This window comes from Salvelinus namaycush, chromosome 5 (assembly GCF_016432855.1).
Source record: "Salvelinus namaycush isolate Seneca chromosome 5, SaNama_1.0, whole genome shotgun sequence".
NCBI classification, from domain to species: Eukaryota; Metazoa; Chordata; class Actinopteri; order Salmoniformes; family Salmonidae; genus Salvelinus; species Salvelinus namaycush.
This window is the reverse complement of record NC_052311.1, coordinates 47,166,013-47,184,699: the sequence shown is the minus strand read 5'-3', so window position 1 is coordinate 47,184,699 and position 18,687 is coordinate 47,166,013. Positions and strand designations below refer to the sequence as shown.

Genomic DNA, 18,687 nt, shown 5'->3' with positions numbered 1-18,687 from the left:
ATGCACACATTTAAAAACGATACACCCCTTATCCTTTTACCTTTAAAATGTCTTGCACAACTAGCTACATTTGTTTTTTATCACTTTACACATTATTTGGGGATTCCACCCCTAGAAACGTAATTTGCCTGATAACGCGCAAGTGGAGAAGGGGAGTGTCATTTCATACAAGCGCATTTGTTTCCAGATTCCCTGGACAGAGGAGAGGATGCAGGAGGCGAGCAAAACCAATTGAAATTCTCCCATAGACTCCTAAAGGGGAATTTGTGTTGCAGTCATTTTTACAATGTGAATGTTTCAAGAGTGAAGGTCCACACTAAGGTCATTTAGTGTGGATGACCTTAGTGTGTACATTTCACCTACAGTATTTATCACAATACAGAACTGTGACCTGTAGCAGTGTAATGTTGTTATTACTGTATAACACATAGAAACCAACAATCATGAGTAAGAAACAACTTTATAAAAATATTTCATCAACGTGTTATTTTTGTCTCAATACCATTAACTGAAGTATAGCAGTTTGGAAATGTTGCTGTGCCAACATTGCTAACAATGACAATGCGATAGTGGTCAGATTAGCAGATGAGCATGCATACAGTCGTGGCCAAAGTTTTGAGTATGACAAAAATATTAATTTTCACAAAGTCTGCTACCTCATTTTGTATGATGGCAATTTGCATATACTCCAGAATATTATGAAGAGTATTCAGATGAATTGCAATTAATTGCAAAGTTCCTCTTTGCCATGCAAATAAACTGAATCCCCCAAAAACATTTCCACTGCATTTCAGCCCTGCCACCAAAGGACCAGCTGACATCATGTCAGTGATTCTCTCGTTAACACAGGTGTGAGTGTTGACGAGGACAAGGCTGGAGATCACTCTGTCATGCTGATTGAGTTTGAATAACAGACTGGAAGCTTCAATAAGGAGGGTGGTGCTTAGAATCATTGTTATTCCTCTGTCAACCATGGTTACCTGAAAGGAAACACGTGCCGTCATCATTGCTTTGCACAATAAGGGCTTCACAGGCAAGGATATTGCTGCCAGTAAGATTGCACCTAAATCAACCATTTATCAGATCATCAAGAACTTCAAGGAGAGCGGTTCAATTGTTGTGAAGAAGGCTTCAGGGCGCCCAAGAAAGTCCAGCAAGCGCCAGGACCATCTCCTAAAGTTGATTCAGCTGCCGGATTCGGGCACCAACAGTATAGCGCTTGCTCAGGAATGGCAGCAGGCAGGTGTGAGTGCATCTGCACGCACAGGGAGGCGAAGACTTTTGGAGGATGGCCTGGTGTCAAGAACGGCAGCAAAGAAGCCACTTCTCTCCAGGAAAAACATCAGGGACAGACATGATATTCTGCAAAAGGTACAGGGATTGGACTGCTGAGGACTGGGGTAAAGTCATTTCCTCTGATGAATCCCCTTTCCGATTGTTTGGGGCATCCGGAAAAAAGCTTGTCCGGAGAAGACAAGGTGAGCGCTACCATCAGTCCTGTGTCATGCCAACAGTAAAGCACCCTGACACCATTCATGTGTGGAATTACTTCTCAGCCAAGGGAGTGGGCTCAATCACAATTTTGACTAAGAACACAGCCATGAATAAAGAATGGTACCAACATGAGAGCAACTTCTCCCAACCATCCAGGAACAGTTTGGTGACAAACAATGCCTTTTCCAGCATGATGGAGCACCTTGCCATAAGGCAAAAGTGATAACTAAGTGGCTCGGGGAACAAAACATTGATATTTTGGGTCCATGGCCAGGAAACTCCCCAGACCTTAATCCCATTGAGAACTTGTGGTCAATCCTCAAGAGGCGGGTGGACAAACAAAACCCCACAAATTCTGACAAACTCCAAGCAATGATTATGCAAGAATGGGCTGCCATCAGTCAGGATGCGGCCCAGAAGTTAATTGACAGCATGCCAAGGCGGATTGCAGAGGTCTTGAAAAAGAAGGGTCAACACTGCAAATATTGACTCTTTGCATCAACTTCATGTAATTGTCAATAAAAACCTTTGACACTTATGAAATGCTTGTAATTATACTTCAGTATTCCATAGTAACATCTGACAAAAATATCTAAAGACACTGAAGCAGCAAACTTTGTGGAAATTAATATTTGTGTCATTCTCAAAACTTTTGGCCACGACTGTATACTCTCAGCTCTGTAAATGTTTGACATGACTTAGGAGGAAATCTCCCCCAAGTGGACACGTACATACACACACACAGGCACACACACACACACAATGACCATGGCGCAGGGAAACACTGCTTTGTCCCAACGGAACGACAGTGCGTGGAGGAGGATGAGGGGATGGGGGAAGGAGAGAGGCGGGGAGGAAGGTCACATAGCTGTTCTGTCGCTGTAAGGACCACAGTGAGAAGTATGTTGGCACGCCGTGTGCCTCGTGTGTAGGGGGCTGTGGCATGCTGCACATTCGTTTGTACAGCCTCCAGTCTGTGAATGAGGTATTCACTCTGAGTCTACCAACCTTCCCCCACCCAGGCCTACTCAGCCCATCCTCAAGTGTGTTTGTGTAGGGATTCCCTTGAAAACATCCATGGCTTGGTGGATGTCATCATTTGGCCTATAATGGCTCATGGAGACAGTGACTCACGCCACTTAAACTGTCATAACCGTTCCACCTTGAAATAGAAGTATTCTTTGTTGCGTTGATATGTAAAGTAGGGGGTCCTTCTAGTTGCTTGCTGGACCACATTGTCATCCCACATCCACAAACATACCTTATGTAGGAAGATATTTGGTGTGTGGTGAGTCCAAGGGAATGCTCCAAAAATTTTACAACACCAAAATTCTTATTTTTTTCTAATAAAATAAGAACCATTGTTGTTCATTTCTAGATCAGAATCCCAGGTTTGCATCTTTCGGCTTAGTTTTTAAAATATTTACTCATTTTGGTTGCAAACGGTAGTCAACGTGGGCACCGTACAATAACTAAAGCCTCTAACTGTGGGGATGTATGATTCCAATGGAACTGTTTGGAAATTGAGAATATTCTCATCTGTATGGGTCTAAACCCAGCCATACTTATCTAGTCATACTCACTAGTCATAGTGATATTATGACTCAACTTACATTCACCCTGAGGTCACTGGCTCTTTGTGGATACCTTAGGTCCTAGCAGGGAAGTTATCTAATGCTAGCAGGGTTCATTTGACCTGGTTGTGAGAGTCAAAAGCCTGGTCCATGGTCTGAGACAGAGAGACAGGCAATAGCAGAGAGGGCGATAGAGGAGAGGAATGCGTGGAGTGGGCCTAGGAAAAGGCAGAGAAATGTTTGAATTCATATTCAAAACTACCCACCACACACATTCACCACAGCCTGCAGCTCACACAGTCTCTCTTCCCCTCTTTCTATCTCTCTCTCTCTCTCTCTCTCTGCCTCTGTCCCTCTTTCTCTGCTCGTCCCCTGTCCTAGAATCCATAGAACCCGACAGACAGGATTTTTCAACCTTGTGGAGACCCACAAGGGAACCACACGCTCGGGGAGAACGTAGAACCGAGGGAAGGAACCGAGAGGGAGCCGGAGCCTGGTGCTGAAGCTGGTATGAGGCAAGTGGTCTGTGGCTGGTCTCTGTGCTGGCCGTTTGTCTGCCAATCAATGGCTCTCGTTGTTGTTGCTGGTGGTGTCAGTGCCCTGCTCTCCGGGCTATTCTGTTCCTCCTGACATGGCTGATGTGTTGACTCTCAGCTCAGACACAGTCCCTCTCTTGGGGTTTTGTCTAATGCAGATGGTACAGGTTTAAAGGGGTCCAAGTCAACTTTATAAATGATCTGTATGTGGACCGTACATTTTACTTTGGATTTGAAATGTGTGTGTGTGTGTGTGTGTGTGTGTGTGTGTGTGTGTGTGTGTGTGTGTGTGTGTGTGTGTGTGTGTGTGTGTGTGTGTGTGTGTGTGTGTGTGTGTGTGTGTGTGTGTGTGTGTGTGTAAGTGTTATGACACAGTTTGGAAATACGCACGAGCATGCTGTTTGTGTGCGTACAATCGCTTGTTTGAGAACGGGATGTTTGTGTCCCTCAGCCCAGAATACCCTCTCCCTGTTGTTGCCAAACTGCATAAAACCAACAGAATATGCCCTTATTTTCCGTAGGAACACAGCTTATCAGCCTATAGACTGTCTGGGGACGTAGTGATGTGTTAATCATGGAGCTCTCCAACACAATCCACTCTTAGGCCCACCATCTGCAGCCACCGGCTGCTCGGAGGGAGGCTAAAGACAAGTCGTTGCCTCCATAGCATCATGGATGACATACAGGGGGAGACACAGACTGGTAGATACAGACTAAATGGTCCAAACAACCAACGGACCAAATGATGATGGTTGACGCCATGATGTGATGTAGTGGATAGGGGCCTAGGGACTAGGGTAGTGAGTCATGGTTCTGATCAGGGCCCAACAGTGACTGTCTGTCAAAGACCTGGGACTTACATATGAATAGCCTTAATGAGTGACTCTACTAGCACTCACACTACGGCGCCCGAACAGGTGCCTTCTGAGTGAGAACGCGAGAGAGAAAGAGAGAGTGTGCGTCACCATGTCTATGTGCCAGTGCCTGTGAAGAACCTGAAGAGTCCGTCTCAAGCAGCAGGGCTGATGTCATCGCCTGATGCTCATGTCAATTGTTGTGTGTGTGTTTTTTTTTTTTTTTTTACAGAGAAGATAAGGGAGAGGGCTGTTGAGGTGTCTGGGTGTGATTGGGCGCCCTCTAGTGAACATTCCTACGACTACTACTGCGACCACCAAGCTGAGGAATCAGACATTTTCTGTCTTGGCTACTTTTCGCCCATTGAGCAATTCAAGGTAATAGTCAGTAATGTCTACTGTCTTTTTACACACAATCATATTGACTTTTGCCATTGTTACCTGAGATAAAAGCAACATAGGCTAATTAGAATATGTAAAAAAAAAAAAAAAATCATTTGCAACCATTGCATTTATATGTCACCACTATTGACATCAGTTATATGTCACTATATTGGCATATTCAATATACACTGCTCAAAAAAATAAAGGGAACACTTAAACAACACAATGTAACTCCAAGTCAATCACACTTCTGTTAAATCAAACTGTCCACTTCGGAAGCAACACTGATTGACAATAAATTTCACATGCTGTTGTGCAAATGGAATAGACAAAAGGTGGAAATTATAGGCAATTAGTAAGACACCCCCAAAAAAGGAATGGTTCTGCAGGTGGTGACCACACACCACTTCTCAGTTCCTATGCTTCCTGGCTGATGTTTTGGTCACACCTGCACGGTGTTGGGCTGTAAGCACAACCCCCACCTGTGGACGTCGGGCCCTCATACCACCCTCATGGAGTCTGTTTCTGACCGTTTGAGCAGACACATGCACATGTGTGGCCTGCTGGAGGTCATTTTGCAGGGCTCTGGCAGTGCACCTCCTTGCACAAAGGCGGAGGTAGCGGTCCTGCTGCTGGGTTGTTGCCCTCCTACGGCCTCCTCCACGTCTCCTGATGTACTGGCCTGTCTCCTGGTAGCGCCTCCATGCTCTGGACACTACGCTGACAGACACAGCAAACCTTTTTGCCACAGCTCGCATTGATGTGCCATCCTGGATGAGCTGCACTACCTGAGCCACTTGTGTGGGTTGTAGACTCCGTCTCATGCTACCACTAGAGTGAAAGCACCGCCAGCATTCAAAAGTGACCAAAACATCAGCCAGGAAGCATAGGAACTGAGAAGTGGTGTGTGGTCACCACCTGCAGAACCATTCCTTTTTTGGGGGTGTCTTGCTAATTGCCTATAATTTCCACCTTTTGTCTATTCCATTTGCACAACAGCATGTGAAATTTATTGTCAATCAGTGTTGCTTCCTAACCACTTAGTTTGATTTCACAGAAGTGTGATTGACTTGGAGTTACATTGTGTTGTTTAAGTGTTCCCTTTATTTTTTTGAGCAGTGTATATCACATAGCATTGGGCTCCATTGGTCCAGAACAGAATGGTAAAGGGTGAAGTTGTGGCTGTGTAATTGAGGTCTGATGTCTGTTGCAGAGGTCTCCGGTTCAGGGTTAAATAGACGCCATGTGGTGTTTGGAGCTGCTTCTGCCAGTGTTGCTAATCATCAAAGGTAAAACTCTTATGTTTCTCATTCCCTATTCAGTGTGAATAACTACTCGATTACACCACAATAACTCAGACTGGGGAAATTCATTTCAAGACTACAAATGTAATACTAGAAACAAAGTAATCTAGATACAGTTGAAGTCGGAAGTTTACATACAGTTGAAGTCGGAAGTTTACATACACCTTAGCCAATTGCATTTAAACTCAGTCTTTCACAATTCCTGACATTTAATCCTAGTAAACATTCCCTGTCTTAGGTCAGTTAGGATCACCACTTTATTTTAAGAATGTGAAATGTCAGAATAAAAGCAGAGAGAATGATTTATTTCAGCTTTTATTTCTTTCATCACATTCCCAGTGGGTCAGAAGTTTACATACACTCAATTAGTATTTGGTAGCATTGCCTTTAAATTGTTTAACTTTGGTCAAACATTTAGGGTAGCCTTCCACAAGCTTCCCACAATAAGTTGGGTGAATTTTGGATTGAGGTCAGGGCTTTGTGATGGCCACTCCAATACCTTGACTTTGTTGTCCTTAAGCCATTTTGCCACAACTTTGGAAGTATGCTTGGGGTCACTGTCCATTTGGAATCCCCCTTTGCGACCAAGCTTTAACTTCCTGACTGATGTCTTGAGATGTTGCTTCAATATATCCACATCATTTTCCATGATGCCATCTATTTTGTGAAGTGCACCAGTCCCTCCTGCAGGAAAGCACCCCCACAACATGATGATGCCACCCCCGTGCTTCACAGTTGGGATGGTGTTCTTTGGCTTGCAAGCCTCCCCCTTTTTCCTCCAAACATAATGATGGTCATTATGGCCAAACAGTTTTATTTTTGTTTCATCAGACCAGAGGACATTTCTCCAAAAAGTACGATCTTTGTCCCCATGTGCAGTTGCAAACCGTCTTTTTTATGGTGGTTTTGGAGCAGTGGCTTCTTCCTTGCTGAGCGACCTTTCAGGTTATGTTGATATAGGACTCGTTTTACTGTGGATATAGATACTTTTGTACCTGTTTCCTTCAGCATCTTCACAAGGTCCGTTGCTGTTGTCCTGGGATTGATTTGCACTTTTCGCACCAAAGTACGTTCATCTCTAGGAGACAGAACGCGTCTCCTTCCTGAGCAGTATGACGACTGCCTGGTCCCATTGGTGTTTATACTTGTGTACTATTGTTTGTACAGATGAACGTGGTTCCTTCAGGCATTGGGAAATTGCTCCCAACGATGAACCAGACTTGTGGAGGTCTAAAAAACAATCTGAGTTCTTGGCTGATTTCTTTTGATTTTCCCGTGATGTAAAGCAAAGAGGCACTGAGTTTGGAGGTAGGCCTTGAAATACATCCACAGGTACACCTCCAATTGACTCAAATGATGTCAGTTAGCCTATCAGAAGCTTCTAAAGCCATGACATCATTTTCTGGAATTTTCCAAGCTGTTTGAAGGCACAGTCAGTGTATGTAAACTTCTGACCCACTGGAATTGTGATACAGTGAATGATAAGTGAAATAAGCTGTCTGTAAACAATTGTTGGGAAAAATGACTTGTGTCATGAACACAGTACATGTCCTAACCGACTTGCCAAAACTATAGTTTGTTAACAAGACATTGGTGGAGTGGTTGAAAAACGAGCTTTAATGACTCCAACATAAGTGTATGTAAACTTCCGACTTCAACTGTATGCAATTGCACTGTAAAACCGATTTGGTGGTTTAACTGTACTGACCCAGTTGACTTTTAGAGTGTGTCAAACTTACAGCAAACAATACTAAAACATAAGGGTACAGAGTAGACACAGGGTCCTGCCACACATGGCAGCAGGGAATCAGCCTACTGTTCCAGTGCTCTCTGATGACTGGCTGGCGCCCAACTTGACTCAAACTTGTCCCTCTCACTTAAACAGTGGTGCCAGTGGTGCCGTATGCTTCCTCCACATAGGGTCACTGCTCTTACCATCTCAACCAGGGAGAACATCATGATATCATCCTCTGTTCTCTCTATCTGTTCATCTTTTCTCAGTGATTCCATTTGAAACTGTGGATGTATTGTAGATTGATTGGTCATTGATTCAGTGTACAGTTTCGCTCTCAATATTCCCATTTCCAATCTTCGTCCCATATCCCCCCTTCCCTCCCTCAGATGTCAGTGGCCAGTGGAACGTATGGATACCCAGGGACATCTCGGCCATGACCAACTCCTGCGTGGTCATCCCCTGCACATTCATGTACCCGTCTGGTATCAGGCCGTACCGCGGCACCCACGGCATCTGGTACTTTGGTCAGCCCTACCCCCAGCTCTTCCCACCTGTGGTGATCAAGACGCGCACAGAAATCGTACATGAAAGTTACAAAGGGCGTACCAAGCTCATTGGGGACCTGCAACAGAGAAACTGCACCCTGCTTATCAGTAATATAGGTACAGAGCACTCAGGGAGGTACTACTTTCGTGCCGACCTGGGCGGTGCAAACATCTACACCTACCCAGACTTCTCTGAGCTCAAGGTGCTGGGTAAGCCTGCTGAGAGACCCTGAGAGGTTATGTTTACAATTGTTTACAATTGAATGTGTCACATTTATGGGCTGGATTGCCCTTGCCTGGTACCATATCTGTTTGTGCTGTCTTGCCAACGACTGTGGACACTGTTTTGCATGACAAGGCATGACAATGACAGTAGGAGTCGGCAAGCCCAAATATATCTGGGACCAGGCTAGGATTGCCCTAGCTGGGATTATAATTATTATAGTTTTAATGAGAATGGGTAAATATTGTGAATTGGTGAATCTTCACTCGTTCGCTTATGTCGTCTCTGTCCCCCAGACCAGCCCAACATTGACATCCCTGAGGAGATAGTCGCTGACGAGAATCTGGAGTTGACGTGCTATGCTCCAGACAACTGTCCAGAGAATAGCCCAGAGATCCAATGGATGTACACAGATTACCTGCCTGAACCCGAGTATACCTCAGACTACGTGGAAGAGAGCAACACAGCCGTGCTGTCCAGCACGCTCATCTTCACCCCCAGGCCCATACACAACGGTCAGCTGCTGGGCTGCAGGGTCTACTATCCCAACACCACCCTGGTCTACGAGAGACTCATCTCTCTGGATGTCAAGTGTAAGTGACCAACTGACTGTTGTCACCGAACCTGTAGCTTTGAATCCTCAAATTCTGTGAGAAGCGTGTCATTGGGACACAACAGGGCACACATTATGTAATGTGGGGGATTATATTAATATCGGAAAACTAATCTTGCCGACTACGCCAAATGCAAATGAGCAGTGTTACACATATTTCTGATATACACATTGTAGAACCATTGTCAATATCTACAGTCATCCATTATTCTTCATCTAAAGTAGAAGGATAGTAACATGATTTAGAAATATATTGCATGATTGTGACATGCTACGCATTGGGTATGTTAGCCTGGCATCCAAACCTGTTTTTCTACATTTCACCTTTTGTTTTTCTTTGAAACAATGATGAGTGCAGTGTTGGGTCGGGTTTAACCAGGTTATACACTTGTCACTTTTACACGTCTAACCCCACCTTCCCCTTCCTCTCACCCCAGATGCCCCTCGCTCGGTGTGGGTGAACGTGTCTGCGGAGGTGATGGAGGGCAGCTCGGTAACGCTGCACTGCGAGGTGGACAGTAACCCTCCTCCCAGGATCTCCTGGCTGTTTGGGGACCAGGAGCTGCAGTGGGACACGGCTTCCAACGCCTCGCTCTCCCTGGAGGACTTAACCCCCTCTGAGGAGGGCATCTACACCTGCGTGGGGGAAAATGTCTACGGCGTCATGAACGCATCCATGTACCTGGCCGTCTTGTGTAAGTGTCATTGTGCAACATGGTGTTTCTGGAATAATCAAAAATAGTTACATTTAACCATTGTAGTTATACAGTATGTCAACCAAGCTGACATTTTAGTTTATGTCATTTGCAGTGACATATGTGACCGACCGAAAAGTAAAGACTCAGAGCTAGAAAATAGTATATCACACACTGCAGATGAGGAACAATGGGAAAGTAATTCTGCTTTAAAAGTTGATAAACTTGTAACCCCACTTTTAAGAAAATTACACTTGAATGTTTTGGTAGACCTACTGGAGAGCTCTTCTTTGTCTACACTCATTAAGCATTGTTCACACCCTCTTAAGACATAGCCCCACCCATCTCTTTAAGGATTCACATGTGAGGCAATGTGCTAAACAGTGAGTATGGTCATGTACTAAACAAGATTTCAAGACTAAAGGCTGGTCTATCAACATGTCTGTAAACAGTTATCAATTAATTATTCCAGGAAAATAAACTCACAACAAGATCATTATTTACAAGTTAACTTCTAATTCCTCCCAAACCCGGATCCGGGAGCACCCCCATCAGTAAAAAAGCTGACTAGCATAGCCTAGCATAGCGTCACAAGTAAATACTAGCATCTAAATATCATTAAATCACAAGTCCAAGACACCAGATGAAAGATACACATCTTGTGAATCCAGCCATCATTTCTGATTTTTAAAATGTTTTACAGGGAAGACACAATATGTAAATCTATTAGCTAAACCACGTTAGCAAAAGACACCACTTTTTTTACTCCACCAGTTTTTTACTCCATCAGTAGCTATCACAAATTCGACCAAATAAAGATATAAATAGCCACTAACCAAGAAACAACTTCATCAGATGACAGTCTGATAACATATTTATTGTATAGCATATGTTTTGTTAGAAAAATGTGCATATTTCAGGTATAAATCATAGTTTACCATTGCAGCCACCATCACAACTCTCACCAAAGCAACTAGAATAACTACAGAGACCATCGTGTATTACCTAATTACTCATCATAAAACATTTCTTAAAAATACACAGCGTACAGCAAATGAAAGACACAGATCTTGTGAATCCAGACAATATTTCAGATTTTCTAAGTGTTTTACAGCGAAAACACAATATAGCGTTATATTAGCTTACCACAATAGCAAACATCACAACAGCATTGATTCAAGCCAAAAATAGCGATAACGTATAAACCACCAAAATATATAAATTTTTTCACTAACCTTCTCAGAATTCTTCAGATGACAGTCCTATAACATCATATTACACAATGCATATAGAGTTTGTTCGAAAATGTGCATATTTAGCGGCACAAATCGTGGTTATACAATGAGAAAAGTTGCCAAGCTGCCCAGAAAATGTCGGGAGAAATCTTTGGAGAGGCACCTATTCTAATCAATAAATAATCATAAACTTGACTAAAAAATACAGGTTGGACAGCAAATGAAAGACAAATTAGTTCTTAATGCAATCGCTGTGTTACATTTTTTAAATTAACGTTACTACAACATACAGTGTGCGTTAAAGCGAGGCTACACTGAAATTAATGGCGGCTTATGCATTTAACATTTTTCAACAGAACAACGAATTATCAGCATAAATAGTTCTTACTTTTTGATGAACTCCCATCAGAATCTTGGGAAAGGTGTCCTTTGTCCAAAAGAATCGTTGCTCGGTTGTAGAATGTCCTCTTCAACGTTGCAATTAGCAGTAAACATTAGCCATGGGGTCCAGACATCACCAACTCCCTAGAACGCAACACTAATAAATATCAGAAAATCGCAATATACTGACATAAACTGATATAATTCGGTTTAAAATAACAACATTATGATGTCTTTAACACCTATATCGAATAAAAACACAGCCGGATATTTCTAAGAGTTATAACCGAAGGTTCTAGTACGATATGCCAAGCTCCTTCCTGCGCCAGAGCGAAGAGGGAAAAGACCAGTACTTTTCTTCCCAAGCCATTTATAACCTTTCAGATCTGACTAGAGACTCCATTTCAAGTCTCACTATTCGCTAACAACCAGGGGAAGGCGTATGCAGTGCATCTCAACCAATAGAAGACAGGCAGATTTATAAACAGATCTGAGAACAGCCAGCAAAATTTTGCATTCTCACATCCACATAGGAAAATTGCTCTAAGTCCAGTTCTGTTTCACTCACAGATATAATTCAAACGGTTTTAGAAACTAGAGAGTGTTTTCTATCCAATAGTAATAATAATATGCATATTGTACGAGCAAGAATTGAGTACGAGGCAGTTTAATTTGGGAACGTAATTATTACAAAGTGCTAACAGCACCCCCTATTGACAAGAAGTTAACGGGTTCGCTAATTACAGAAAATAGCTTGTGGTTGTGAGTGTAAAAGCAGGGCATTCTATCAGAGAATTTTAGAACTTGGACACTGTCTCGTTGGTCTAACGTTATATCTGACTTTGGTGCAGTTCATGCTGTTCTTCACCTTACAGTCTCTGGTAAACACACACTTTATCAAATAAAATCAAAGTAAATCAAAGGATACAGAAGGTGTAAACTGTACAGTGAAATGGTTACTTGCATAGTGGAGTCTTTTGTTTAGACATGTAGATAACTAGCTAGCTAGCTAAACAATGAAACATTATCCCAACTCATAGCATTAGTACCCTGCATGAATCTACAGATAGCTAAACTAGCAAATGGCTCTGAGATACGAATAATATTACTACACAGCTAACAGTACGCTTTAACTTGCAATGAAAACGACTTTCTGACAAAATTAGAAATGTATAATATCTGAAAATGTAGCTAGCTATACTCTCTTACCTGTATACAGTACATGGATGAACGCTTTTTCCTCTCTGTCACGGATGACATGGTTGCCCTTAGTTTTGAAGATGTAATCCAGAGACAGGTGTTTTACACAACAGACTTCTGTGTTTTCTTTTCGACTCCCTCCGCATTTGCTATCAAACGCCTGAATGTTCTCCATCTCCTTAGCTATCATACTCTGCTTCCACCGGGAATTCCACTGATTTCAAAACTCAGTCCTCCAGAAAGTGGAAAACTATCTTTCCCCCAAAAATCTGCGTAAGAAAGGATTCCCTAGACATACTGAGCAGCTCATTATAGACAGAAGCATGCTACATGGCAGACCAATCCGAACTCATCTCTCGGCATGTCCAGCCCATCCATTATCTCAGCCAATCATGGCTAGTGGGAAGGTTCCTGACTTTATCCGTGGCTAAACCAACTAGGCTCGTAATTTAACAATTGTATTCATATTTACAGATGGCATACATGTTTGTTATTAAGGCACATGAAAGTTCACATGATCCAGAAGGCATTTCTACCCCAAAACTTATTTTGATGAAAAAAATTAAATGTTTGCAGTCAAATGCCTCTCCTGTGAAGTAGTGACACGCAATATACAGTGGGGCAAAAAAAGTATTTAGTCAGCCACCAATTGTGCAAGTTCTCCCACTTAAAAAGATGAGAGAGGCCTGTAATTTTCATCATAGGTACACTTCAACTATGACAGACAAAATAAATAAAAAAATCCAGAAAATCACATTGTAGGATTTTTAATGAATTTATTTGCAAATTATGGTGGAAAATAAGTATTTGGTCAATTACAAAAGTTTATCTCAATACTTTGTTATATACCCTTTGTTGGCAATGACAGAGGTCAAACGTTTTCTGTAAGTCTTCACAAGGTTTTCACACACTGTTGCTGGTATTTTGGCCAATTCCTCCATGCAGATCTCCTCTAGAGCAGTGATGTTTTGGGGCTGTTGCTGGGCAACACGGACTTTCAACTCCCTCCAAAGATTTTCTATGGGGTTGAGATCTGGTGACTGGCTAGGCCACTCCAGGACCTTGAAATGCTTCTTACGAAGCCACTCCTTTGTTGCCCGGGCGGTGTGTTTGGGATCATTGTCATGCTGAAAGACCCAGCCACGTTTCATCTTCAATGCCCTTGCTGATGGAAGGAGGTTTTCACTCAAAATCTCACGATACATGGCCCCATTCATTCTGTCCTTTACACGGATCAGTCGTCCTGGTCCCTTTGCAGAAAAACAGCCCCAAAGCATGATGTTTCCACCCCCATGCTTCACAGTAGGTATGGTGTTCTTTGGATGCAACTCAGCATTCTTTGTCCTCCAAACACGACGAGTTGAGTTTTTACCAAAAAGTTCTATTTTGGTTTCATCTGACCATATGACATTCTCCCAATCTTCTTCTGGATCATCCAAATGCTCTCTAGCAAACTTCAGACGGGCCTGGACATGTACTGGCTTAAGCAGGGGGACACGTCTGGCACTGCAGGATTTGAGTCCCTGGTGGCGTAGTGTGTTACTGATGGTAGGCTTTGTTACTTTGGTCCCAGCTCTCTGCAGGTCATTCACTAGGTCCCCCCGTGTGGTTCTGGGATTTTTGCTCACCGTTCTTGTGATCATTTTGACCCCACGGGGTGAGATCTGCGTGGAGCCCCAGATTGAGGGAGATTATCAGTGGTCTTGTATGTCTTCCATTTCCTAATAATTGCTCCCACAGTTGATTTCTTCAAACCAAGCTGCTTACCTATTGCAGATTCAGTCTTCCCAGCCTGGTGCAGGTCTACAATTTTGTTTCTGGTGTCTTTTGACAGCTCTTTGGTCTTGGCCATAGTGGAGTTTGGCATGTGACTGTTTGAGGTTGTGGACAGGTGTCTTTTATACTGATAACAAGTTCAAACAGGTGCCATTAATACAGGTAACGAGTGGAGGACAGAGGAGCCTCTTAAAGAAGAAGTTACAGGTCTGTGAGAGCCAGAAATCTTGCTTGTTTGTAGGTGACCAAATACTTATTTTCCACCATAATTTGCAAATAAATTCATTAAAAATCCTACAATGTGATTTTCTGGATTTCTTTTTCTCATTTTGTCTGTCATAGTTGAAGTGTACCTATGATGAAAATTACAGGCCTCTCTCATCTTTTTAAGTGGGAGAACTTGCACAATTGGTGGCTGATTAAATACTCCCCCCCCCCACTGTATATAACGATGTATTAGTCATGTGATAAACCTGGCCCATAGCTTCTTGCTCTTGTTTATACAAAGTAAAACATTTTAACTCCTTTCTTTCTCCTCATATAACTCTACCTTTCATCCCCTCTCTATCCTCCCTGCAGATCCTCCCAGTGAGCCAGTGGTAAATGGCTCCCTGACCATTTTGGAAGGTTCCTCCATCTCCCTGCAATGTAGCACCAAAGGCAATCCCGCACCCACCCTCACCTGGGTGAAGGACGGGGAGCTGGTGGGCACCATCACGGCCGAGGAGGTGTCTGTGCTGGAGCTTCTGGAGCTCACCCCTCAGGGAGACGGACAGTACCGCTGCCTGGCAGAGAACGAACACGGACGAGCCAGCAGCTCCCTCAACATCACTGTGGAATGTGAGTGGGTCATCATGTCATGTGGAATCATAACATATGGTATCATATCGTATTGTACCACCTACATTACACCACGCTACACCATGTCATCCCACTCTACATGTCAGTCATACCCCTACCTCCACCCTCTCTTTAGATGCCCCTGTCCTTCTGGAAGAGTCCAAGTGCACGGTGGTGAGGGAGGGAGTCCAGTGTGTTTGCATGGCTACGGGTAACCCTGAGCCCATCATCGAGTTCTACCTCCCCGACAAGAACATCACCATCAACGACACGGACGGCCGCTACAACTACTACACGCACACGGACGGCCACACGTCCACGGGCATGATAAAACTACGGGAGAAGGGTGAGCGCTTGGGCAACGGTGCTGTCAATGTGCACTGCAGCATTAGCAACATATACGGGTCGGAGAGCTTTCATCTGGAGTTACAGCAGGAGAGTGAGTACACAAGTTCAAGTTTATGGTTAAACACAGAAACAAATCCATACAATTAAAATGCTATACGTTGTATAGCCAAGCATACATGAGCGATTGAACTGAAATGAGAAGTGTAGTAACTTTATATGATATCTAGATTGACTGTATAAGTAAGCGCATAAACTGGCTACCCCATTGGCTTGGTATGGCAATGGCATTATCATGAATGTAAATAAGTTATAGTACCAGGACCTAGCTAAACAGTATTTTATGTTTCTACACTGTCTTCAATATGATGTTCTTGTCCGATGTTAGAGAAGTACATGATGGCAGTGATCGTTGGCACCATCGGTGGAGTGGCTGTCATCGCCTTCATCATCGCAGCAGTGAGATATGTGGGCCATAACAACAAGAAGTGAGTATCCACCCTTCACTAACTGTGACAGGGGTCAATGCGAGTTACAGGTACAGGTCATTTCCTGTTTGAATTGACGATAAGGAAACACTTCAGCCTAGCCATCCATTCTAAAACACCTCTGTGTATTCATGAGTGAATGATTGATCGATGAACGGACTTGAGAATCATAGTCATAAGTTATGCTAACGCCAGAGCGAGTTCAATTAATTTGCCATCCCTAGTCCCATTTCTGAGATGGAGATCCAAAATGGCTGCCTGGTGGAGTGGGGTTAGCAAGCCAGACTAACCGTAGCCTATAGTTTGCAGGCTCAATTCCCTGCTTTGATACTGCTTTGTACCCTTGACCTGCTATGCTAAAAATACAGCCACGGTAGCCTACTTAACTAAGGTGCTTCAGCATTATACCAATACATCACATTCCGACAAAAGCTTTTACTGAAAGTCGCTCCAAGAGAGGGTGCCGGCTCAACCGCAACTAAACCCATGAAACAATAACCACAACCATGAACGTCGACCACAACCATGAACCATAGGCCTGTAGATTATTAACTGCGTTGGGAAACAGGCCCTTGTTTTAAAATGGATGCCCAGGCTTGGAGTGTCGCCCTGAGTTATTGGCCATGAGACCGAGTCTGATCTTGTAACTCCACCCCCCAGAGAGAATGGCAACCCTGGGCAGGACCTGGTCTCTAAACTGGAGAACCCAGCGCTGTACTACAGCACAGTCAAGAAGGACAAACAATGTCTGAGGAAGAAAGTGGTGAGACATGTTGATGATGATGATGACTATAATGATGATAATGACCATTCTCAGATCTGTCTTAAACGGGAGAATGATAGCTTACCCGTTGCTGATACTGAAACTATACTATACCCGTTCAATTCATGTCCTATTTTTGATGTAAAGTCAGGTTCATTCCGTGGAGATACTCATAAATAATCAAAAACCTATATGACCTCTTATGTTAAAGAGAAAATGTAAACTTCCCCAGCCAACTACTGGCCTAGCCTGAGAATCCCAGTACCACTATAGCTATCTATCACAGTACCACTGGTGTAGCTGCGACCATAGCCTCTCCAAACCACTGTTTTCTGCTTCATCGCTTCTCTGCGTTCTTCTGTCTCTGTTTTCTCTTCCCTTACTCTTGCACAGCTTAAGACAGAGCTTCTGGGCTCAAAGTTTAACTCCATTCTAGAGGAGAGCACGGTAAGGTTCCTAAACAACCCAGCCCCAATCCCAACTCCAAGTCCCAGTGGTAGACAGCATCCCTCACACATCACAGACAGCAAAATTATACGATGGCCCAAATTTGGCTCTAATCTACAATATTACGACTTACCATTTTACCCAGTTAACCACTTGGTGTGGTTGGTGTTACGGTCCTGAAGTGGATCTGTAGCATGAAATGTCCAGACCTTGCCTGGCAATGTGGCCCACATTCAGACCAAAAGTAACTATGGGAAGTTGTTAGGGCCACATAACTCAAGCCAGAGATGGCCCATAAGCAAAGTGCCAACCCTCCCCCAGTTCGCATCTCCTACATTCGGACCAGATCTGGGCCATATGACTCATTGTGGTGCCAGAACTGAGCCACATTGTATGTGTCACAAAACAACCAGATCTGGCCCACAGTCGTCTGCTGTCTGAGATCAGCTTCCATGTGCTGTATTGCCTTTGATTTCCACGACTACTGTTGCACGGCTGCCTCGATACTAACAGGATATGCTAAACCGCCTCAATCTCCTTGTTTTACGCCTCTGCTCACCAATAACTACAAACCCTCCTTTCTCCTCTCTCAATGTCTGTCATGTTATCCCTTTATACTCTGAATGTTCTGAGGTGTCAATGGCATTGGTGGCACTGTGCTGATATAACCTGTGATTCTGAATGGGCCTTCTCTCTTTCCGTACCTTCAACAGGGAGAAGACGGGGATTATCAACCTGTGGGCTCTATGGCAGACCTGGAGAGGCAAGAGCTGAACTACGCCGCCCTGCAGTTTCTGGGGGGGCGCTCCAGGGATGGGGGGGCCTCAGGGAGGGGGGATGACGGCAGCGACTACACCGAGATCAAGGCCAAATGAATCGCGATCCTTCCCTGACCCATCGTCACCGCGGGACACAGTGGCAGCCATGTTGTTGACCCCCTCCTCACGTCATTCGCCCCCTCTTCAAACTTCTTCCCCCCTCCCCCGTAGACACCATCACCAACCTTCACCATCACACCAAGAACCCCCATCATCTCCGCCCGTCCCTGAATCATCTCAAATGACGTCCCCGTTAGTCGACCCCCAAGCCTCCAAGGGGAACCCCAGTTACATCTCGCCACCCAGGACTGCTGGTAGCTACTTGCAGGGTCAGAACACGGCCCAGTGGACAATGTAAAATGATCTTTGTATTATCAGCAGCTGTCGGTCTCCCAGCTCTTACTCTATTGTTCATAGTCAAACAATTCCCTCACAAC

General features: G+C 44.0%; 1 protein-coding gene across 2 annotated transcripts; it reads left to right on the top strand.

Annotated features, from left to right (window-relative positions):
• The first annotated feature begins 6,085 nt into the window (after window positions 1–6,085).
• On the top strand, window positions 6,086–18,351 carry LOC120047572 (myelin-associated glycoprotein-like). 2 transcript variants are annotated; one of them, XM_038993103.1, is made up of 10 exons: window positions 6,086–6,131; window positions 8,268–8,636; window positions 8,946–9,242; window positions 9,700–9,957; window positions 15,129–15,389; window positions 15,526–15,828; window positions 16,123–16,222; window positions 16,883–16,985; window positions 17,379–17,432; window positions 18,146–18,351. In XM_038993103.1, exons 1-10 carry the CDS (start codon window positions 6,086–6,088, stop codon window positions 18,305–18,307), a joined length of 1,953 nt encoding a protein of 650 aa, XP_038849031.1. In that variant the 3' UTR covers window positions 18,308–18,351. The 2 variants fall into 2 exon arrangements, with proteins under 2 accessions (XP_038849031.1, XP_038849032.1); XM_038993104.1 differs by lacking the exon at window positions 17,379–17,432 and having other exon boundaries at window positions 18,146–18,307.
• The last annotated feature ends 336 nt before the right edge of the window (window positions 18,352–18,687 follow it).